Source organism: Bombyx mandarina, chromosome 07 (genome assembly GCF_030267445.1).
Source record: "Bombyx mandarina strain Sakado chromosome 07, ASM3026744v2".
Classification (NCBI taxonomy): domain Eukaryota; kingdom Metazoa; phylum Arthropoda; class Insecta; order Lepidoptera; family Bombycidae; genus Bombyx; species Bombyx mandarina.
The window spans coordinates 10,464,744-10,482,791 of NC_143214.1; the positions used below are offsets into that span (position 1 = coordinate 10,464,744).

An 18,048-nucleotide genomic window follows, 5' to 3' on the forward strand; every position below is an offset into this window, starting at 1 on the left:
CACATAGCACACTGTTCCTGATTATGAATTCACGTAAAATCACTTATTTGAATTCAGCGCCGTCTATAAAAAACCTTACGAACTATTTTCTCAAACTTATCGCACACAACATTTAGGTCTCAGGACACAATTTTAATTAAAAAAAACACTTACTTGCATACTTATTTCCCAGATACAATTTCAAGTTCTCTGTATAATTTAATCCACCGTTCGACGTGGTGTCCCAGGGACTGTAGATGATTTCTTCTCTCTTTAGAAAATTCGCGAGAGACTTCATCATGAGATGACATGTCGATTTCCCGCCAACATACACTTGCGCTTCGGGTTCGTTGATTAGAAGCAGTTGCCGCCACCCGAAACTAGATGGCGTGGAAATAAAAAGCGTGTTAGCAAAGCAAGTGAATTCAAACTTGTGCCAAATATACAATTACATTATACCTTTACCGTGTTAAATAAATATATATACTATGTTGTTCATTAATAAAAAAATTCTAAATGCTATTATTTAATTTCAAAGTTCTCAATTTCTTTGTGTGCGCCGTTTTCAGCCATTACTTCAGTAAACCCAAATCCACACGTTACATTTTTCAAACGGAAATCCTGGATTGTTTTTTCAAGCAGAAATAATACAGCTTTGGTAAATGTCACACCCTGATAGAAAACTCCGCAACATCCTAACTCAATAGGGCTGAAGATACACCCCAATATATTAGGGTATTACAGAATCGTTTACTTCCCCAAACGACTTCACAGTTCGCGCCCAAATTTAATATAAAATGGCGTTTAGTTACATTGACATCGAAAATCGCATTTCTCTTTAGAGAGGTCCATTTTCCGATTCAATTGAGATTAGAGTGAGTTTACAAATTGAATAAGATGGAAATCGATTTTTCCGCGGTGCATACAAAATAATTGCATAGGTATACCAGGTCAACGTCACGGGTGGTGGAGTGGGGGGACTTGTCTTTTTTTTCCCCTGCCTATGCTGATATATGCTGCCTTTAGAGGTTATTTCAGCTTCACTCTAGCGTGTAGGTGAACTCTCGAGGCTCAAACCGGAAGTGTTGTTAACACTGACCTTAGCAAAAGCAGTGCTTCGCGGAATCTACCACCGGATCGGAAACGCGACCCACTGAGAAGATCCGGTGAGAAACTCAGTAGGCTGTGTCTATGGGTTAATTTACTCGTCGAGCCCTTCGTCGCAAGCGACGGGTTCGGCGGAGACGGTGACCGGTGCTTGATGTACCTAAAAGCACCGTTAATGGATCGGGAGGATCCGTAATGACTTTTTTAGGGCGACGTCGACTGTTTACCATTCGGTCCACAGGATCGGGTATGTAATTACCAGGGGACTTGCCAATACGCTTTATATTAATAGCGATAATGACGCTAAAACATCAGTTACGATTGATATTGAGACGGAATGCTATTGCCATTTCATCTTTAGGAACTACACGTGTATTAAGACAGTAATCAAAAAAATTAGTCAATACTCTTTTAGTTTTTTTTTTTAAAGTTGCCAGTAACACCTGACACGATAAAATTAATGTTAAAAAAGTTCCATTTTGACATTTTATTTTACACTAGTAGTAGGAGTAGTTCCATTTTTCCAAGTTTTTTTTATTTATTTCTTAGATGGGTGGACGAGCTCACAGCCATCTGGTGTTAAGTGGTTACTGGAGCCCATAGACATCCACAACGTAAATGCGCCACCCACCTTGAGATATAAATTCTAAGGTCTCAAGTATAGTTACAACGGCTGCCCCACCCTTCAAACCGAAACGCATTACTGCTTTACGGCAGAAATAGGCAGGGTGGTGGTACCCACCCGCGCGAACTCACAAGAGGTCCTACCACAGTGGAAAGGAGGTTATCAGACTATACAGCCTAATCTTTCGTGTGTATATTCTACTCTCTTTCAAGGAAAATGATATTGCGCGAAATGAAATAAAGTTGATTAATTTGAGAAATGACTCAATTGAGATGAAATTAAATGAAATGAGATGGGATGAAATATTATATTATCTCAGTAAAATGTTGGTTATTTACTCTTAGACTTTTACAGTGGACTTTTTGAAATATACCGAGAATCTACGTCCAGTGGCTTTGTTTGATTTTCCCATATCTGTGCACTTTCACAGATACTAAATGTGTTAATAAACCACCGTTATTACACATTAAAACCTGAAAAAACACTAAACAGACAAAATAAAACAATTCACACAACTTCGCTCTTGGCGTTTCTGCCAAATTGTCTATAGTTTTCATTGCATGCTATGTAGCAAAATCTACAAGATATGCGTTTCTTTACACGCAGAATCACCGTCGTTAAGTCTGATAGTTTGTTTAATTAGGACCTATGTACATGTTCTCGATAACAGAGCTGTTTAACAAGATGTCGAATAATTATATTAAATTACTAGCTAGCTTTTGCCTGTGACTCCGTCCGCGTGGAATAGTTACTTTGGCATAACGCTAAATTTTACCCCCCACTTCATTTAAGTAGAAAGTGAAAATATTTTGATACATTCTTTATTGGTGCTCCACTTGTATCGGTCTCATGATGTTATATAGCCTATAGCCTTCTTCAATAAATGGGCTATCTAACACTGAAAGAATTTTTCAAATCGTACCAGTAGTTCCTGAGCTTAGCGCGTTCAAACAAACAAACTCTTTAGCTTTATAATATTAGTATAGATATTAAATTTTGTGTTCGTATCGCGAAAACCGATATAAATAATATACATAGTCCCATCACTGCATTCATTATTAACATATTTAAAAAAAAGAGGAAGCGGTTTTTTATTTCTTAAATAGCTTGGAATAATTTATTCAAATTGTATTCAAAAGACATTTTCGTTCTTTCAAACTTTCCAAAAACCGATACGTCCTGAGTTCGAATACACAGATTTGAATTTTAAACAGCGTAATAAAACTCCAATAGAGAAGTTTTACAGATAATTTATAACTTCCCCGAAAACTTAAGGCTTGTAATAACGGGAGAAGTGGATTGTGTTTTTTTAAAAGCTCAAAAGTATCGGTTCTTAGTGCTTATTCTGAATTTACATAAAAACTTTTAAGCAATTATTAAATGTATATTAATAATTAATGATTAGTTTTCTCTAAATTGTTTTATTGCTGAAATGGGTGGAAGAGCTCACGGCTTCTAAGGTTTTGGTTTTTAGAGTACAACGGCTGCCCACCCTTCAAACCTAAACGCATTACTGGTTCACGGTAGAAATATGGAGGGTGGTGGTTCGTACCCGTGCGGATTCACAAGATCTCCTACCACCAGTAATGAAAAGTATCATTAATGATTATATGATATTCGTTTTTTTTTATCACGAGAGCGATTAATCATTATTATTTTATTCAGTAGTATTATTAATATTATTAAAAATAAGTTGCAAATACATAAAATACATAAACCCAAAACTGCGCATATAGAAATAGCAATATGGAAGTTTCATGTATCAAACAGATAATGTATTTATTTGGAATTTGATTTGGGATATGAGATTGATATTTGGGATTGACTGGGTGGGAACTTTGGCATTCCAAACTCGTCCTTAACTAGCAACTAATTAGGTTTTCATTGTTAATGAATGGTTTGAAATGGTTCCCGTGGGCCATCGTGAAGTCTCAATTGTACTGTACTATACTACTACTATACTAATAATATAACACCGGACTGGCCTGTGAAAGAATTGGGCAGAATAGCAGTATCGATCCATTGAAGCAATAGAATCAGTGAAAAGAGGAATTTATCGATTTTATTATTTAGAGAAGAATTTATCGATTTCTTTAATCGATTTTATTATTTTACAATTGTCAGCGAGAGGGCAAGAAGCCGCGGGCGCACTAATGTATGCTGTGATCAATAACTTTGCGTCATCATTAATATTAATTATTAGCGGTAGGCAGCGGCTTGGCTCTGCCCCTGGCATTGCTGAAGTCCATGGGCGACGGTAACCACTCACCATCAGGTGGGCCGTATGCTCGTCTGCCTACAAAGGCAATAAAAAAATATTTTTTTATGAAAAACGAAAAAAAAATAGTGATATTTGAAATTGTTAATTTTAGTGTGATTATAAAATGCGGTCTGCATAGAACAAAAAACGGATGACGTATAAAAAGGAAAAAATATATATATATATAGTAAGTACATCTCGATTGAACATCGCATTACCCTGGGTACTAATTTTACGACCCCCACCGGATCAGATGGGGTGGGGCGGTACGCTATAACCAACTTAATACAGCCCATGGTGATCTGTGCCAAGGTGGTTTGTATTCGTATAACACGGAAATGTCGTATTTTCACTGCGACTTTTCTCTTTGAATTTAGACACAGCGAATTTAATAATACGAGCACAAAGTGTTTTAATGTTAAATTCGGGATATTTTTCCGGGTGTCATTTGCACACGCTTTTGACCTTTCCTAATTTATATATAGGGACAGAGGTGGCCTTGTCGCTTCTGTGCAGGGCCGTAATTGGAAGGCGATAACGGAAATATTCAAATTCAATTAGCGAAGACGCGGAAATTATTGGAAGCAAAATCATCTGTGTACTACGATCGCTTCCTTGGTCTTGCCGTAGACAATTTACTACGCTGCTTTGATTCAGAGTTCGGCTCTGCGTCAAGTCAAAAGATTTAGGTACTGACGTCGTATCTCGTGTTTCATATAGCTTGCTGTTTGGGCCATGGATTTTTCAATGGCGACGCGCCCATGGTCTCACCAGTCCGATTAAGGAACGTCGAGATTATTGGGGATTTTAGTGACCACCACTACATCATCGACTGAGCGGCTACCGTTACCCACGAGTGACGTAAGTTTATTCTCACACGCCTTTGGATGATTATACTGGACGGCTTGTAATGTACGCGCAGCCGTTATGCCAATTTTTGTGTTCTGGATCCTTCAGGACAATACTAATGCGTTATTGTCTGCGTGTCGCGAATACTCTAACCCCTTTCTCGTAGAAACGACAATCAATCTTGACAAAGGTAAATAAGGGTTTGAGTTACATATAAAAAAAAAAAAATTTGAATGTTTTTTTTTTCAGATCACAACATCTGGACTGTAATTTTTCCAAATAAAATTCAATTTCAAATTAAATTTCATTTTATTATCCTTCCAGATACACAAGCATACGGCCCAGCTGATGACGAGTGGCTACCGTAAGGAGAAAAGTCAAGCCACTGCGTAATGAGTTTTTTTTTTCTATTTTTATTGAAATCTGACCCTATTGCTTCACTGAAACTCCGTGTCTTCGTGACAAATTCGCCTCGTTGTCAGATCCCATTGAGCTCTTTGTACTGAGACTTAAAAGGTTTGCACGAAGGATATTGACAGATTACTTCCTGAATATATCTTGTCATCAACAAACACGTAAGCGCTTCCACGAATATGACGTTTTATCTTCTACTTTTACTGTTTAATTATTTCTTCTGACATCTTCCATCACCATAAACACTTTGAAGTATAGTAAAATATTCAAAATGCGAGATTAAAGCGTAAAAAAAATTTTTTTATGTCTAAAACTCGTGAATATCGAGGAAATTACTACACCTCATCTCCTTCAATATATTTAATGTGTAACTTTTATTTTAGAACTGATCGTTATCGGCTTCTTCATCGTATAAGTCATCGTGGCTTAAAGGATAAGACTCCGGTGCATACGTATCCAGCGATGCGAATCTGTACGGGTACCAATTTTTCTAATGAAATACGTACTTAACAAATGTTCACGATTGACTTCCACGGTGAAGGAATAACATCGTGTAATAAAAATCGAACGCGCAAAATTATAATTTGCATAATAACTGGTGGTATGACCTCTTGTTAGTCAGCACGGATAGGTGCCACCACCCTATTTCTGCCGTGAAGCAGCAATGCGTTTGGGTTTGAAGGGTGGGGCAACCGTTGTAACTATACGGAGACCTTAGAACTCATATCTCAAGGTGGGTGGCGGATCCACTTTCGGTGCTTTTAGACCCAAGCAAATCTCCAAGTACCGGTCACTGTTCTCGTCGAACTTTTCGAATACGACGAAGAGTTCGACGTGCAAGCTAGTCCATAGATACAACCCATTGAATTTCACACTGAATCTCGTAAGTGAAGTCGTCGTGGCCTAAAGGATAAGACGTTCGGTGCATTCGTTTTTTTTTTTTTTTTTTTTTTTTTTTTTATGATTGAAACTTTACTGGTGGCCCGAAGGCCTTTCCAGTTTCACCAGGACAGGTGGGCGAGCAAAGGCTCAGCCAAGAGGGGCGGGATTTGCTAACAACCGCCCGAGCGCCTCCGAAGGAGACCTAACAACTCAAGAGCAATTGTTTCGCGAATGAATCTACTACCGGATCGGAATCGCGACCCGCTGAGAAGATCCGGCGAGAAACTCAGCGGGCTGATGCATGGGTTAGGTTGTACGTCGACCTCTTTGTCGAGTTCGACGAGTACGGTTACCGGGGTCCCTAAGCCTGCCCCTAGTATTAGAGCTGAAGGCATCTAATGCAACGGTTATTGGATCTGATGGATCCGTAAGGACGTGTCTAGGGCGTCGACGGTGACTGGCTCCTGCATGATCAGGATTCGGGGAGTAGTCAGCGGCGGCAACGATAAGGCGATTATCATGACGCATAGCCTTATCGAAGTATCGTTCCGACGCTGACTTCATGTATTTCCGAATTGATTCGAGGCCCAGGTCGTCGTGTAGGTCAACGTTCCTCACGAACCACGGAGCCCCGACAGCTAACCTACAAAAGCGGGATTGTAGGGATTGAAGGGTGTCTATGTGTGTGCGGGCCGCGTGAGCGAACACCACACTCGCGTAAGTCATGACGGGCCTTATGCAAGTTTTGTAAAGTGTCACCTTGTTCCGAAGGGACATTTTACTCCGCTTACAGATCATGGGGTAGAGTCTACCGAGAATAAACGCGGCACGGTCACGGACTGATTTTATATGCGGGCGGAATGTCATCGATGCATCCAGGGTAACACCCAGGTACTTGACCTTCCTAGCCCAGGGTATGGGTTGTCTAAAGAGAGTAATCGGGGGTGTGAGATTCCTCCTCCTAATCCGGGAGGAAATCCGTGTGGAGCTTCCCCTCTGAAATAGCACCGCAGTACTTTTCGATGGGTTGATGTCTATGCGCCATTTTCGGAACCACTGTCCTAGGGCTAGGGCTGCGCTCTGAAGCTTCTTCGCGATTAGGGACTTATTTCTACTAGAATAGTAAACAGTCGTGTCGTCGGCGAATAAAGCTAAATGGGTCGGCGGCGACCGGGGAATATCGTTGACGAATAAGCTAAATAGGAGGGGTGAGAGGACAGAGCCTTGCGGGACTCCAGCTGTGAGAGGTCGTGGGGAGGAGCGGGTTCCCTCGACTCGATATCGAAAAGAGCGGTTCGACAAGAAGTCCCGTATGATGAGCACGAGACTATCCGGCACGCCCATGTTGAATAGTTTGAAAATCAAACCATTGTGCCAGACTTTGTCGAACGCTTTTGCGACGTCGAAGAAGAGAGCTCCCGTGTATAACGGTTTTGGTCGATTAAGCCCCACAAGAATGTGCTCCGTGAGGCGGTGCACCTGTTGAACGCATGAGTGATTTGTACGGAATCCGAATTGTTCATCGATGAGAATGCCCTTGGATGAGACGAAGTCTCTGAGGCGTTTGTAGAGCAGACGCTCATACAGTTTGCCTAGAGACATGAGGAGGCTAATCGGGCGGTAGCTCGTCGGATGATTTTTTGGTTTACCGGGTTTATGTATGCCGATAACGTCCGCTTCTTTCCACACCGCGGGAAAGATACAGTTCGCCATAGCGGCATTGAAAATAGATGCCAACATCACGATGAGTTGGACGGGTAGAAGTTTAATAACGCGGTTAGATATACCGTCGGAACCGGGAGCCTTGCGAGGACGTAGGTCTTTGATCAAGTCTTTAACTTCCATCGGGGTGACGGGTGGTAACGCATCCGAGGGTGGCAAGGAGGCTCTGCGTTCTACCTCACTGTCTACTAATTCTACATGAACAGGGTCCATGGATTGAGTGCTGGGCGTGCACTGGGTTTGCAGTGTATCGGCCAGCAGCTCTGCTTTTTCATCATCATCGAACGCCGCGAGTTGGCCTGAGGGGCCTACGAGGGGGGGCATAGTTACTACCGTATCCGATTTGAGAGTACGAGCTAAGCGGTAGTAAGACCTTTGGGAGGGCGCGAGTCTTTCTAAGAAATCAGACCATCTGGCATCTCGGACTTCGGCGATGCGAGACTTTACGTCGCGTTGTAGGGCACGCATTCGAGTACGATTATCCACGGTAGGATACCTATCGTAGGCGCGGATCGAGGCGTTCTTAGATCTAAGGAGTTCCCTAATATCGTCCGGCAATTTGAAGCGGTGAAGGAAGTCCTCCGCTACAACTTGCTTCGATGACCTATTTAATGTCGAGGTGATGTGTGACGTTAAGATGTCTATGGCTTCAGCGGTATCCTGAGGAGACGGGGTAGAGTCCGGGCTAAACGGGAGCGATGGTGGATCAGATTCAGCCAGGCTGATGCCCAGCGTGTGCCAATCCACCACAGTCCTCGTGACGGGAACGGAATCGGGAGCGCGACCGAGCTTCATAACGACGGGACGATGGTCTGACTCTAACTCTGAAACTACTTCGATCGAGTGTAAGCGCAGAGTTACGTTTTTTAATAACGCTATGTCGAGTATATCCGGGCGATGCGCGATATTTAGCGGGTAGTGAGTCGGGGTTAGCGGAGCGACGATATCGAAGGCGAGATCATCGACTAACGCGTCAAGCCGCCTGCCATTCGGAGTTGTGGTGTGCGAGTTCCACCTGACGTGTTTACAATTAAGGTCGCCCGCCAGAATGACAGAGCTTCCCATGCCGAGCAGCGCCTCGATATCGCTGCTTAGAACGATCTTATCCGGTGGAAGATAAACGGACGCGATAACGATCGGCGCGTGTCTAGTCAGTGAGATTCGGCATACTGATGCTTCGATGTTAGAAAGCGCGGGGGGGTCGAGTGGGACGCAGTGCAGGGCTCGTCTATAGTAAATGACGGTACCACCACCACGAGCAGTGAGCCTGTCGTTCCTAACCATGTTATAGTTCGCGATTTTAGGGTCGCGGCGCGCGGGCTTAAGCAGGGTCTCCTGCACCAAAAAGATGTCAATTTGATGGTCACGCAAAAAATCACAAACCTGATCACGTTGATTTACGAGACCGTAAGCGTTAAAAAATCCTATCGTTACGGATAGGGGCTTTATTCTACTTATGTACGCCATTGATTACCGGCGGAGCGAGGGGAGGACGTACGTATTTAACGACGCGTATACGTCAGCGTATTCTTGCACAACGGCGATGAAGTGTTGTGCAGTGGAGGCAGCGCGAATGGCGTCACCTAAAGCGTTAACGCGCTCAAAGTTAATCGATTGAAAGAAGTCGATCGCTAGAGCAAGATTGTCGGACGCTGTCGGAGGGAAATTCGCGGGGGAGGGGCGTATCGCGGGGGTGGGACGAGTCGCGGGGGCGGGACGAATCGCGGAGGAGGGAGTTGTAGCCGTGTTCGTGTACGGCAGCGGTCTCGCCCAGGCCGAGCCACTGGGCACCGGCGCCGGAACGAACGCTGGCTTAGCCTGCGACACAGAGGGTGCCGAGGCTTTGATGTCTGGATGGGAAGCTCGGAGGCGGTTTTGGCGGGCGACGCGGCGATTTATTTTCGGGGCTCGGGGGCATCCGCGGTAATTTGCGGGGTGACCCTGTGTTCGACACAGGACGCAGCTAGGCGGTTCCGTCGCGGTTTTTTGATCGCGAGTGCATAGGGCCGTAGCGTGATCGCCTAAACACTTGACGCATCGGGGGCGCGCGTGACAGTTACGGGAAGAATGCCCGTACAGTTGACAGTTATGGCACTGGCTAGGAGTGCCTTTTTTATGGGGGGCTTCGACGGCGATACCGGAGAGCCTACAGACGGTCCGTATGTTAAAAATTTGCTTACCCTCGGGGGTAGGCTGGAGGGCGACTAGAACCATATTATATGGTTCCCTACCGCGGCCGGTGTGCATGCGGTGCACTGAATTTACTGGTAGGCCTTGTTCCAGAAGGTCGGCCTTGACGAGTTCGGCATCCAACTCTTTAGGGATGCCACGTATGACGGCACGGAGTTCGCGTTCCTCCTGGAGCGTATACGTATGGAAACTTATACGCTCCTTACGGAGGTAAGAAGAGAGGGCCCTATGGTCGTCGGGTGTTTGAACCTTAATTTGAATGCCGTTCGCGAGGTTACGGGCATTCGTGAAATTTATATTTTTGGCCTTAAGGGCCAGGCAAACTCGATCCCAAGCTGCCTTCTCCTGAAGGATAACCGGGGGAGGGGTCTGGGTTTTATTTTGAGCCACCGGACGCGGCGACGGAGTGGCACGGGCTGGGGGCGCAACGGGAGTCTGAGGGCGGGGGCGCGACGCGTTCACGGCTTTGCTAATTTTAGCGGCCGCGGGAGCTCGAGACTCCGCGGCACGCTTCTTACCCTTCTGTACCAGGGTGAATCCATCCGTCGATGAGGCGGGGGCGAGGTCGACCTCCATGTCCGAGTCAGAGTCGGAGCACGAGGAGGCGGGTGCAGGCGACCTACGAGCAAGTGTAGGTGCTTTAGAGGGCGCGACGGAGGCCGCGGATGATCGCTCAGCTGAAACGATGGTCACGGCGGACGACGCAGCAGCTTTTCTCGCCAGTATAGGCGACACGGGAGCGGCAGGCACGACAGAGGCTGCGGTGCTCAATGCAGAAGCTCTGCACGCAGGTACAGGCGACGCAGGAGCAGCGAGCGCGGCGGAGTCCTCGAGAGGGCTCGCAGTGTGATTGGCCTTGAAGGCCAGAAACTCTGAGGCGAGCTGTGGGTGGCGAAGTCGGAGGAATTCCGCGAATACAGCGTCCATGATCGCTGAGTACCCAGGTGGGGCGGCCCCGGGTCTTGAAAACACTCGCCTTGCGGCGAGGCCCCAACTTCTCGGACCTGAGCGGTTCTATTGAACACAGGTGGCAATGCGGCGCGATTACTACAGGACAAAGAAAAAGCACAACAAAACAGAAATTACAAAAAGAAACAAAACAAATAAATACTTGCAGGAAAACACTTTGTCGGCAAATGTTCCACGAACACAAAAATAACTAAAACAAAACAAATAAAAGCTTCCAGGAAACACACTTGGTCGGCAGATGTATCACGAACACAGGCCGCGCGAACAATGGCCGGGCTAACAAAAGCCGGGCGAACAAAGACCGGGCGATCGAGTGGACGATGAGCACGTCCGCACGTGACGGGTGCCTCTATCGGAATGGGGTGCATTCGTGTTGAGCGATGCATCGGTGTTCGAATCTCAGGCAGGTAAAAATTTTTCTAATGAAATACGTACTCGACAAATGTTCACGATTAACTTCCACGGTGAAGGAATAAGATCGTGTAATAAAATCGAAGGCGCAAAATTATAATTTGCGTGATTACTAGTGGTAGGACCTCTTGTGAGTCAGCACGGGTAGGTACCACGACCCTGCCTATTTCTGCCGTGAAGCAGTAATGCGTTTCGGTTTGAAGCGGTTGTAACTATACTGAGACCTTAGAACTTATATCTCAAGGTGGGTGGCGCATTCACGTTGTAGATGTCTATGGGCTCCAGTAACCACTTAACACCAGGTGGGCTGTGAGCTCGTCCACCCATCCAAGCAATAAAAAAAGTGGGTCGCGGTTCTCATTCAGAGGTAGATTCAGCGAAGCACTGCTCTTGCTAGGGTTAATGTTAGTAAGTTGACTCAGACTGAGCCCGTGAGCTCACCTACGTGTCCGAGCATAGCTGGTATAGACCCTCAGACTACCAGCGATTAGATAGAGAAAAAAGCTTCCAAAATTTAATCAAAATTTTTAAGCTTTAGAATGGATCATAATTCGATTTTCAACATCAAATACTAAACCTTATGAAGATTTTATAATTGATAACATGAAATAAATAATAATAATCCCATACCACTTTCAAGATGAAAAAATATATATATAACATTATCTAATAAAAATCAAACAAGTGTACTTTTAGTAAATTTATAATCACCGGTAGACCACCCATATACTTATTATCTATCGAGAAGCATTCATGCATTCTAATTTGAGGTTTGAGACAGTTTTTGAGACTTCCATCTAACGTCTCAGGATTGGTCCGGCACCAATGTTCTGAGGCGTCCGTTGAAAGCTAAAAACATTAACTTCAAAAAGCAAAGCTTAAACTCTTGATAACAAATTTAAGGTTAAACTATGAACAGGTGTTCCGAAATCAGGACGAGTACGTGACGCGCATCCAGCGCTGACAAAATAATTATTTATATAGGGATCTCAAAATGTCAATTTAAGGTTGTCATGAATACTCCCGTGTCGTAGGATAATTGCTTTTTCTTGTCATCTGCTTAGACGGGATTTTACAGTGTGAATATTACGTTAAGACGCAGGGTTCAAGTTTCAATTGCCCCGTGTAAGTGCTGGCCCATCCCTTAAGCCAAGAAGGATGACTGCTTCACGGTGAGAACTTAATTTATGGTGTTACCTAGCTCACAACTGGCCTAAACACAATCACAACCGAAACTCCCGCATCAGCTTGCATTTAAAAAACGCTGCGTTCTGACTCGTGCAAACCCAACACGTCTTGCTACCTTCACACAAACCCCAAAATTCAAACATCATTAAGGTCAATTTACTCACTGTTTCATTAGGTCAATAATGAAGTACGCCAAGTCCTTGAAGCCCAATGGTCCTGTGCGCACTAACATGTAATATTCGTCCTTGCAGGTCTGTTTAGTCTTCACGAAGTCGAAGGAGAAACCGCCGGTCGTGACCAATGGGATACCGGTCCCGCCCAGGAACTTTGAAATCCTAGCAACGGATGCTGTTGACAAAAAAGGATAGTATTAGTGAGTAGTCAAGAGTAGGGGACATTCGGTCATGTCCGAGGGTGTGTACGTTATGGCGTTGGTGGTCTCCAGTGATCGCACCATACTCAATTGGACATGCTCATAAAGAATCACCAACCATTTGACGGGATTTTCTCTCTCTAAGCCCTTCCCTATTTGTAATTCATTTTTATGGCATCTATCAATACCCCAGCTATCGCCCACATGGTATAACTTGATTACTGAGGCCTAAAGACCGCCCGCACCACTTAGGTATGGGAACCTCGTAGGACTTTCAGGCGCCAGGCCGAAATTATAAACAAAGATGTTGCAATGTCGTTACCCGTTTTGAAATAAATGAAATGTACCTATCCATATGTACTACGCTGTTAATACTGTAACGCCGCTAAGAGCAGCGCCATCTATCGCCAAATAGCGAACTAATATCGAAGGATCTAGTAACATCTAGAACGCTCGAGGAGTACAACGCCATCTATTGTCAAATATCGGAAACACACATCGAAGGTACCGACTTGTAAGGAATGTTCTCGACGATTCTAGGGGTTTCGTCTCGACTATAAAAGCGTTGCAGAGATGGCACGCAGCCAGACAGTAATCGAAACTACTCGAAGCGAAAAAGCGAACGGATCACCTGAAGCGAAGCGGAAGAAGCGAATTGAGAATTTTAAAGTGCTAGTGAAGTGTTTTAACGGTTCTAAGCGTTAATACAGTAATAAGTTGTACTTTGGTGGAACTTTTTATTTATCCCGAACCCCAGCGCGTAACAGTATTATACTACGACATATTTCTAAAATAATATTTCATTGTGAACATTGCAAATTGCTAGGCAATAGAGAGGATATTCAGTTTTCATGTAATTTCCGTGCCGCTGGCATTTCTGTCAATAATTAATTAAAGTCTTACGATCTGCCTTATAAGAGATAAATTCTGTTGTTTGGCTTTTATTAAAATACGGAATTCACTGTTTTAATATAATAATTATTAAGTAGCACTATTATTAAAGCTATTAGACTGGTCATCTCAATCTTCTATACAAATACAAATCTACAATGGTCTAACTAAAAAATACTATTTTAAAATACTTATTTTTCTACCTGGATGATTCTAATGGTCAAAGTAATAAAATTACGTGTGCAAATTTTTCAAGTACCTACATAACATATCTGATGTTTGTGAATATTACGTTAAAAGATACCCTTACGTACAAGTGAAACAAATAAAAGCCTTTTAGGTAATTAATGTCTCTATGTTTGTTTGTCCTTTATGTGTTCCCAAGCTATTCGGATGAGTGCTGTTACTGTTATAATTGGGACTATAAGGAAGGTTGCTCACTGTTATATCAAATGATTTTTTTATTTAAATAATATATACCTATGTATAGTCTCGGCGTAGAAGGAATTGTATTCACTAGTGGGTAATATAGTTAAAGGCTATACGTATAATAAACAAGTGTTACGATGGAAGCATTTATGTAAATTTTATCTTAAAATAACGGCCCGAAACCGGCCAACGAACAAACTACTCATCCGAATGCAAATGGTGACAGTCGCTTTTTATTGCTGAGATGGGTGGACGAGCTCACGGCCCAGCTGGTGTTAAGTAGTTACGAGAGCCCATAGATATCTAGAATTTAAATGCCGCCACCCACCTTGAGACAAGAGTTCTAAGGTCGCCGTTTTTATAGTACAACGGCTGCCCCACCCTTCAAACCGACACGCATTACTGCTTCAGGGCAGAAGTAGGCAGGGTGTTGGTATTCACCCGTGTGGACTGTAAAGATATCCTACCACCAGTAAGTCGCTCATCGATTTGCTGCTTTCAATGTGGTGGTCAGAACCAGGATGATTATGACGAGTATTTTTTATTTAATTCTATAAGCACAATATAACGAAGCTGAGGGTGTATGGAAATGCTAGATGTATGGAAATGGTAGTGCAAGGTAGAGGGGGAAGAGGTCGACCGAAGAAGACATGGATGGGGTGTGTGAATGACGATATGAGAGAGAGAAGAGTGAGTGTTGAGATGACGGCTGATAGAAGAGAATGGATGAGAAAAATTAGCTGTGCCGACCCCACCTAGTGGGATAAGGTAGTGAAAAATAAGAAGAATATAACGAAACTCTTAAGTTATTACCTGCTGTTGTATAATTAAATACTATGCTACATTTCGTTCACATGTAATAATCGTATTACTGGTGGTAGGACCTCTTGTGAGTACGCGCGGGTAGGTACCACCACCCTGCCTTTTTCTGCCGTGAAGCAGTAATGCGTTTCGGTTTGAAGGGCGGGGCAGCCGTTGTAACTATACATGAGACCTTAGAACTTATATCTCAAGGTGGGTGGCGCATTTACTTTGTAAATGTCTATGGGCTCCAGTAACCACTTAACACCAGGTGGGCTGTGAGCTCGTCCACCCATCTAAGAAAAAGAAAAAAAAAAACAATTCTCTATAATTTCAGTTCAATTAAATTAGCTAATTAGACACATTTCCAGGGGCAAGTTAGCCTCGCCCAACACGTGTGTTTATTAGCGCCGGGATCACATTATTTTGCGCCACAACATTTTTATAATGCAAATTGGAAACATGTATTCTAAACCCACACGGGTAGTTAGAGCCCTGCCTGTATCCGTCGTAGAACTTGAGCTTCGATTTCATTTCAGACTAAATTCTGATGTGTGTTGGCTCCATGACTATTTAAATTCAATGGTCAAAGAGCTTGTTCATCCATCTACGTTACGAAAAGACCGTTACAATTTACATTCTGTGTGCCTTAGTGTTTTAAGTGTGTGTAGCCAACTCAAATTTGTATGGAGTTGGAACAGCGCCCCTAGCGGCATAGGCAGGAAGCTTGTTTCAACTCCATACAAATTTGAGTTAACTTTTACGCGATCGAGAAGTTAAAAAACTCCCAATAAGCACAACAACAAAATAGAGTAATAAATTGTTTAGACAGTGCAATGTTTAACACAACGGTTTTAGAACTGGCGATTTCAGAAACGAGGAATAATATAGTAGGTATCGCAAATGTATTTTTATATTTCAAGACAACGCATTCTAGCTTCAGCGACCATTTAAATTCGGTTCTTTATTGGCTCTATAGTCTGACAAGCACGCGCTCCACGTTATGAAGATACCATAGAAAATCACCGCTTCATGTGTGCAATACACTAAAAGGTCACAAACTACCATCATATATCTTATTTTTTTCTTAGATTTGTGGACGAGCTCACAGCACACCTAGTATTAAGTGGTTACCGGAGCCCATAGACATCTACAAACGTAAATGCGCCACCCACCTTGAGATATAAGTTCTAAGGTCTCAGTATAGTTGCAACGGCTGCCCCACTTTTTTAGACTTGTTTTTTCTTTTATTGTGAATATTTCTATTTATTTAAAAAAAAGAAAATATTTGAGAAAAAACAAAAAGAAAAAAAAAGCCCGCTGAGTTTGTTTCGCCGGTTCTTCTCAGGACTGTGGCTTTTTTTGGAACCGGTGGTAGAGTTAACATTGTTATTTGTATTTTGACATTCAACAAGTGTGTCATACTGACATCTAAGTTGAAATAAATGATTTTGAATTTGAATTGAATACCCGTGCGAACTCACAAGAGGTCTTACCAGCAGTAAAAGTATCACGAGTATCTAAGTGGAGTTTCCATAGACATTGAACTGGTTTAACCAGTGCTACCATCGCCTTTCTCTCAACTGCACCTCATGGTGTTACCTTGGGTCGGAACCGGTAAAGGTCAGATTTGCGGAAGTTTAAAATGGAATAGAACAAAGGGAAAATCTTTCAGTGAACGGGAATTTTCTCGTATATTGCTATTCAGACTGCTTATGTGCAAGCTTATGTAGAAAATGTTATTTTTTTTCCCTACCTATGCTGATGGCCTTGAGAGGCTATTTCAGCTTCGCCCAAACATGTAGGTGAGCTCTCGGGGCTCAAACTGGACCTCAAACCCTAGCAAGAGCAGTGTTTCGCTGAATCTACCACCGGATCGGAAACGCGACCCACTGAGAAGATCCGGCGAGAAACTTAGTGGGCTGTGTCTATGGATTAAGGTCAATAACCCAATACAGCCAATTGTCAAATATAATATATTCTATGTCTCTCGGTATTGAACAACGTGATTTTCTTTACAAATATATTTGAAAAATTTTTCAGTGTTATTGAATGGTTAAAAATAAATTTACGTTTTTAGAGTTATAAAAATATTCGCGATTCTCATAGCTATTGCAGGGAAAACAAACAGTATATGCTACGCTTAATCTAGTTCGTGACGAAAAAAAGTTTATTTAAACACCTACTCACTGTATATTTAAAGTTACATTTCTTTTGTTCGAATAACAATCTGGATTGCGAAGCGAGAATCGATTTGAATCGCTTCAGAATCGTTTAGATGTTATTTTATAAAAATGAAAAGTGTGGTGTGTGTTTTGTGTGTTTATTGCCCTTGTAGGCAGACGAGCACACGGCCCACCTGATGGTGAGTGGTTACCGTCGCCCATGGACATCAGCAATGCCAGGGGCAGAGCCGATCCGCTGCCTACCGCAAAACTTGTGCGTGTGTTTAGATGCTAACGGGTCCATTGTCGCGAAGACAGCGGATTCGAGATGTTTTTTTTTTTTTGTTGTTTAGTTGGGTGGACGAGCTCACCGCCCACCTGGTATTAAGTGGTTACTGGAGCCCATATACATCTACATCGTAAATGCGCCACCCACCTTGAGATATAAGTTCTAAGGTCTCATGTATAGTTACAACGGCTGCCCCACCCTTCAAACCGAAACGCATTACTGCTTCACGGCAGAAATAGGCAAGGCGGTGGTACCTACCCGTCCGGACTCACAAGAGGTCCTACCACCAGTCCAGTTATTTCGAAATAGAATTAATGGAAGAGAAGGCTTCTTGCACTTAGGTCAATTTCGATTTATTAGTCATATCACAGTCTTATAGCGGGGAGAGAATTGTTGCTTCTAGGGAAGTAGAGAGCGAAAATGACCTTTCAGATTCGGCGTAATAAAAATACACATATAAATATATATATTCCGTAAACGTCCACAGAGACTTACACGATGAAG

The 18,048-nt window shown here is 43.2% G+C and overlaps 2 protein-coding genes across 2 annotated transcripts in view; both read right to left on the reverse strand.

Annotated features, from left to right (window-relative positions):
* Fbxl7 (F-box and leucine-rich repeat protein 7) overlaps positions 1-18,048 on the reverse strand; it is a 308,189-nt gene that overhangs the window by 106,705 nt on the left and 183,436 nt on the right. The window lies entirely within an intron of this gene.
* The window catches only part of LOC114239313 (atrial natriuretic peptide receptor 1), a 112,437-nt gene that overhangs the window by 554 nt on the left and 93,835 nt on the right, over positions 1-18,048 (reverse strand). The window contains exons 4-5 of the mRNA XM_028169464.2: positions 12,761-12,944; positions 154-359 (exon numbers count right to left, since the gene is read on the reverse strand). Coding sequence (XP_028025265.2) covers positions 154-359; positions 12,761-12,944 — 390 coding nt within the window. The remainder of the gene's footprint in view (positions 1-153; positions 360-12,760; positions 12,945-18,048) is intronic.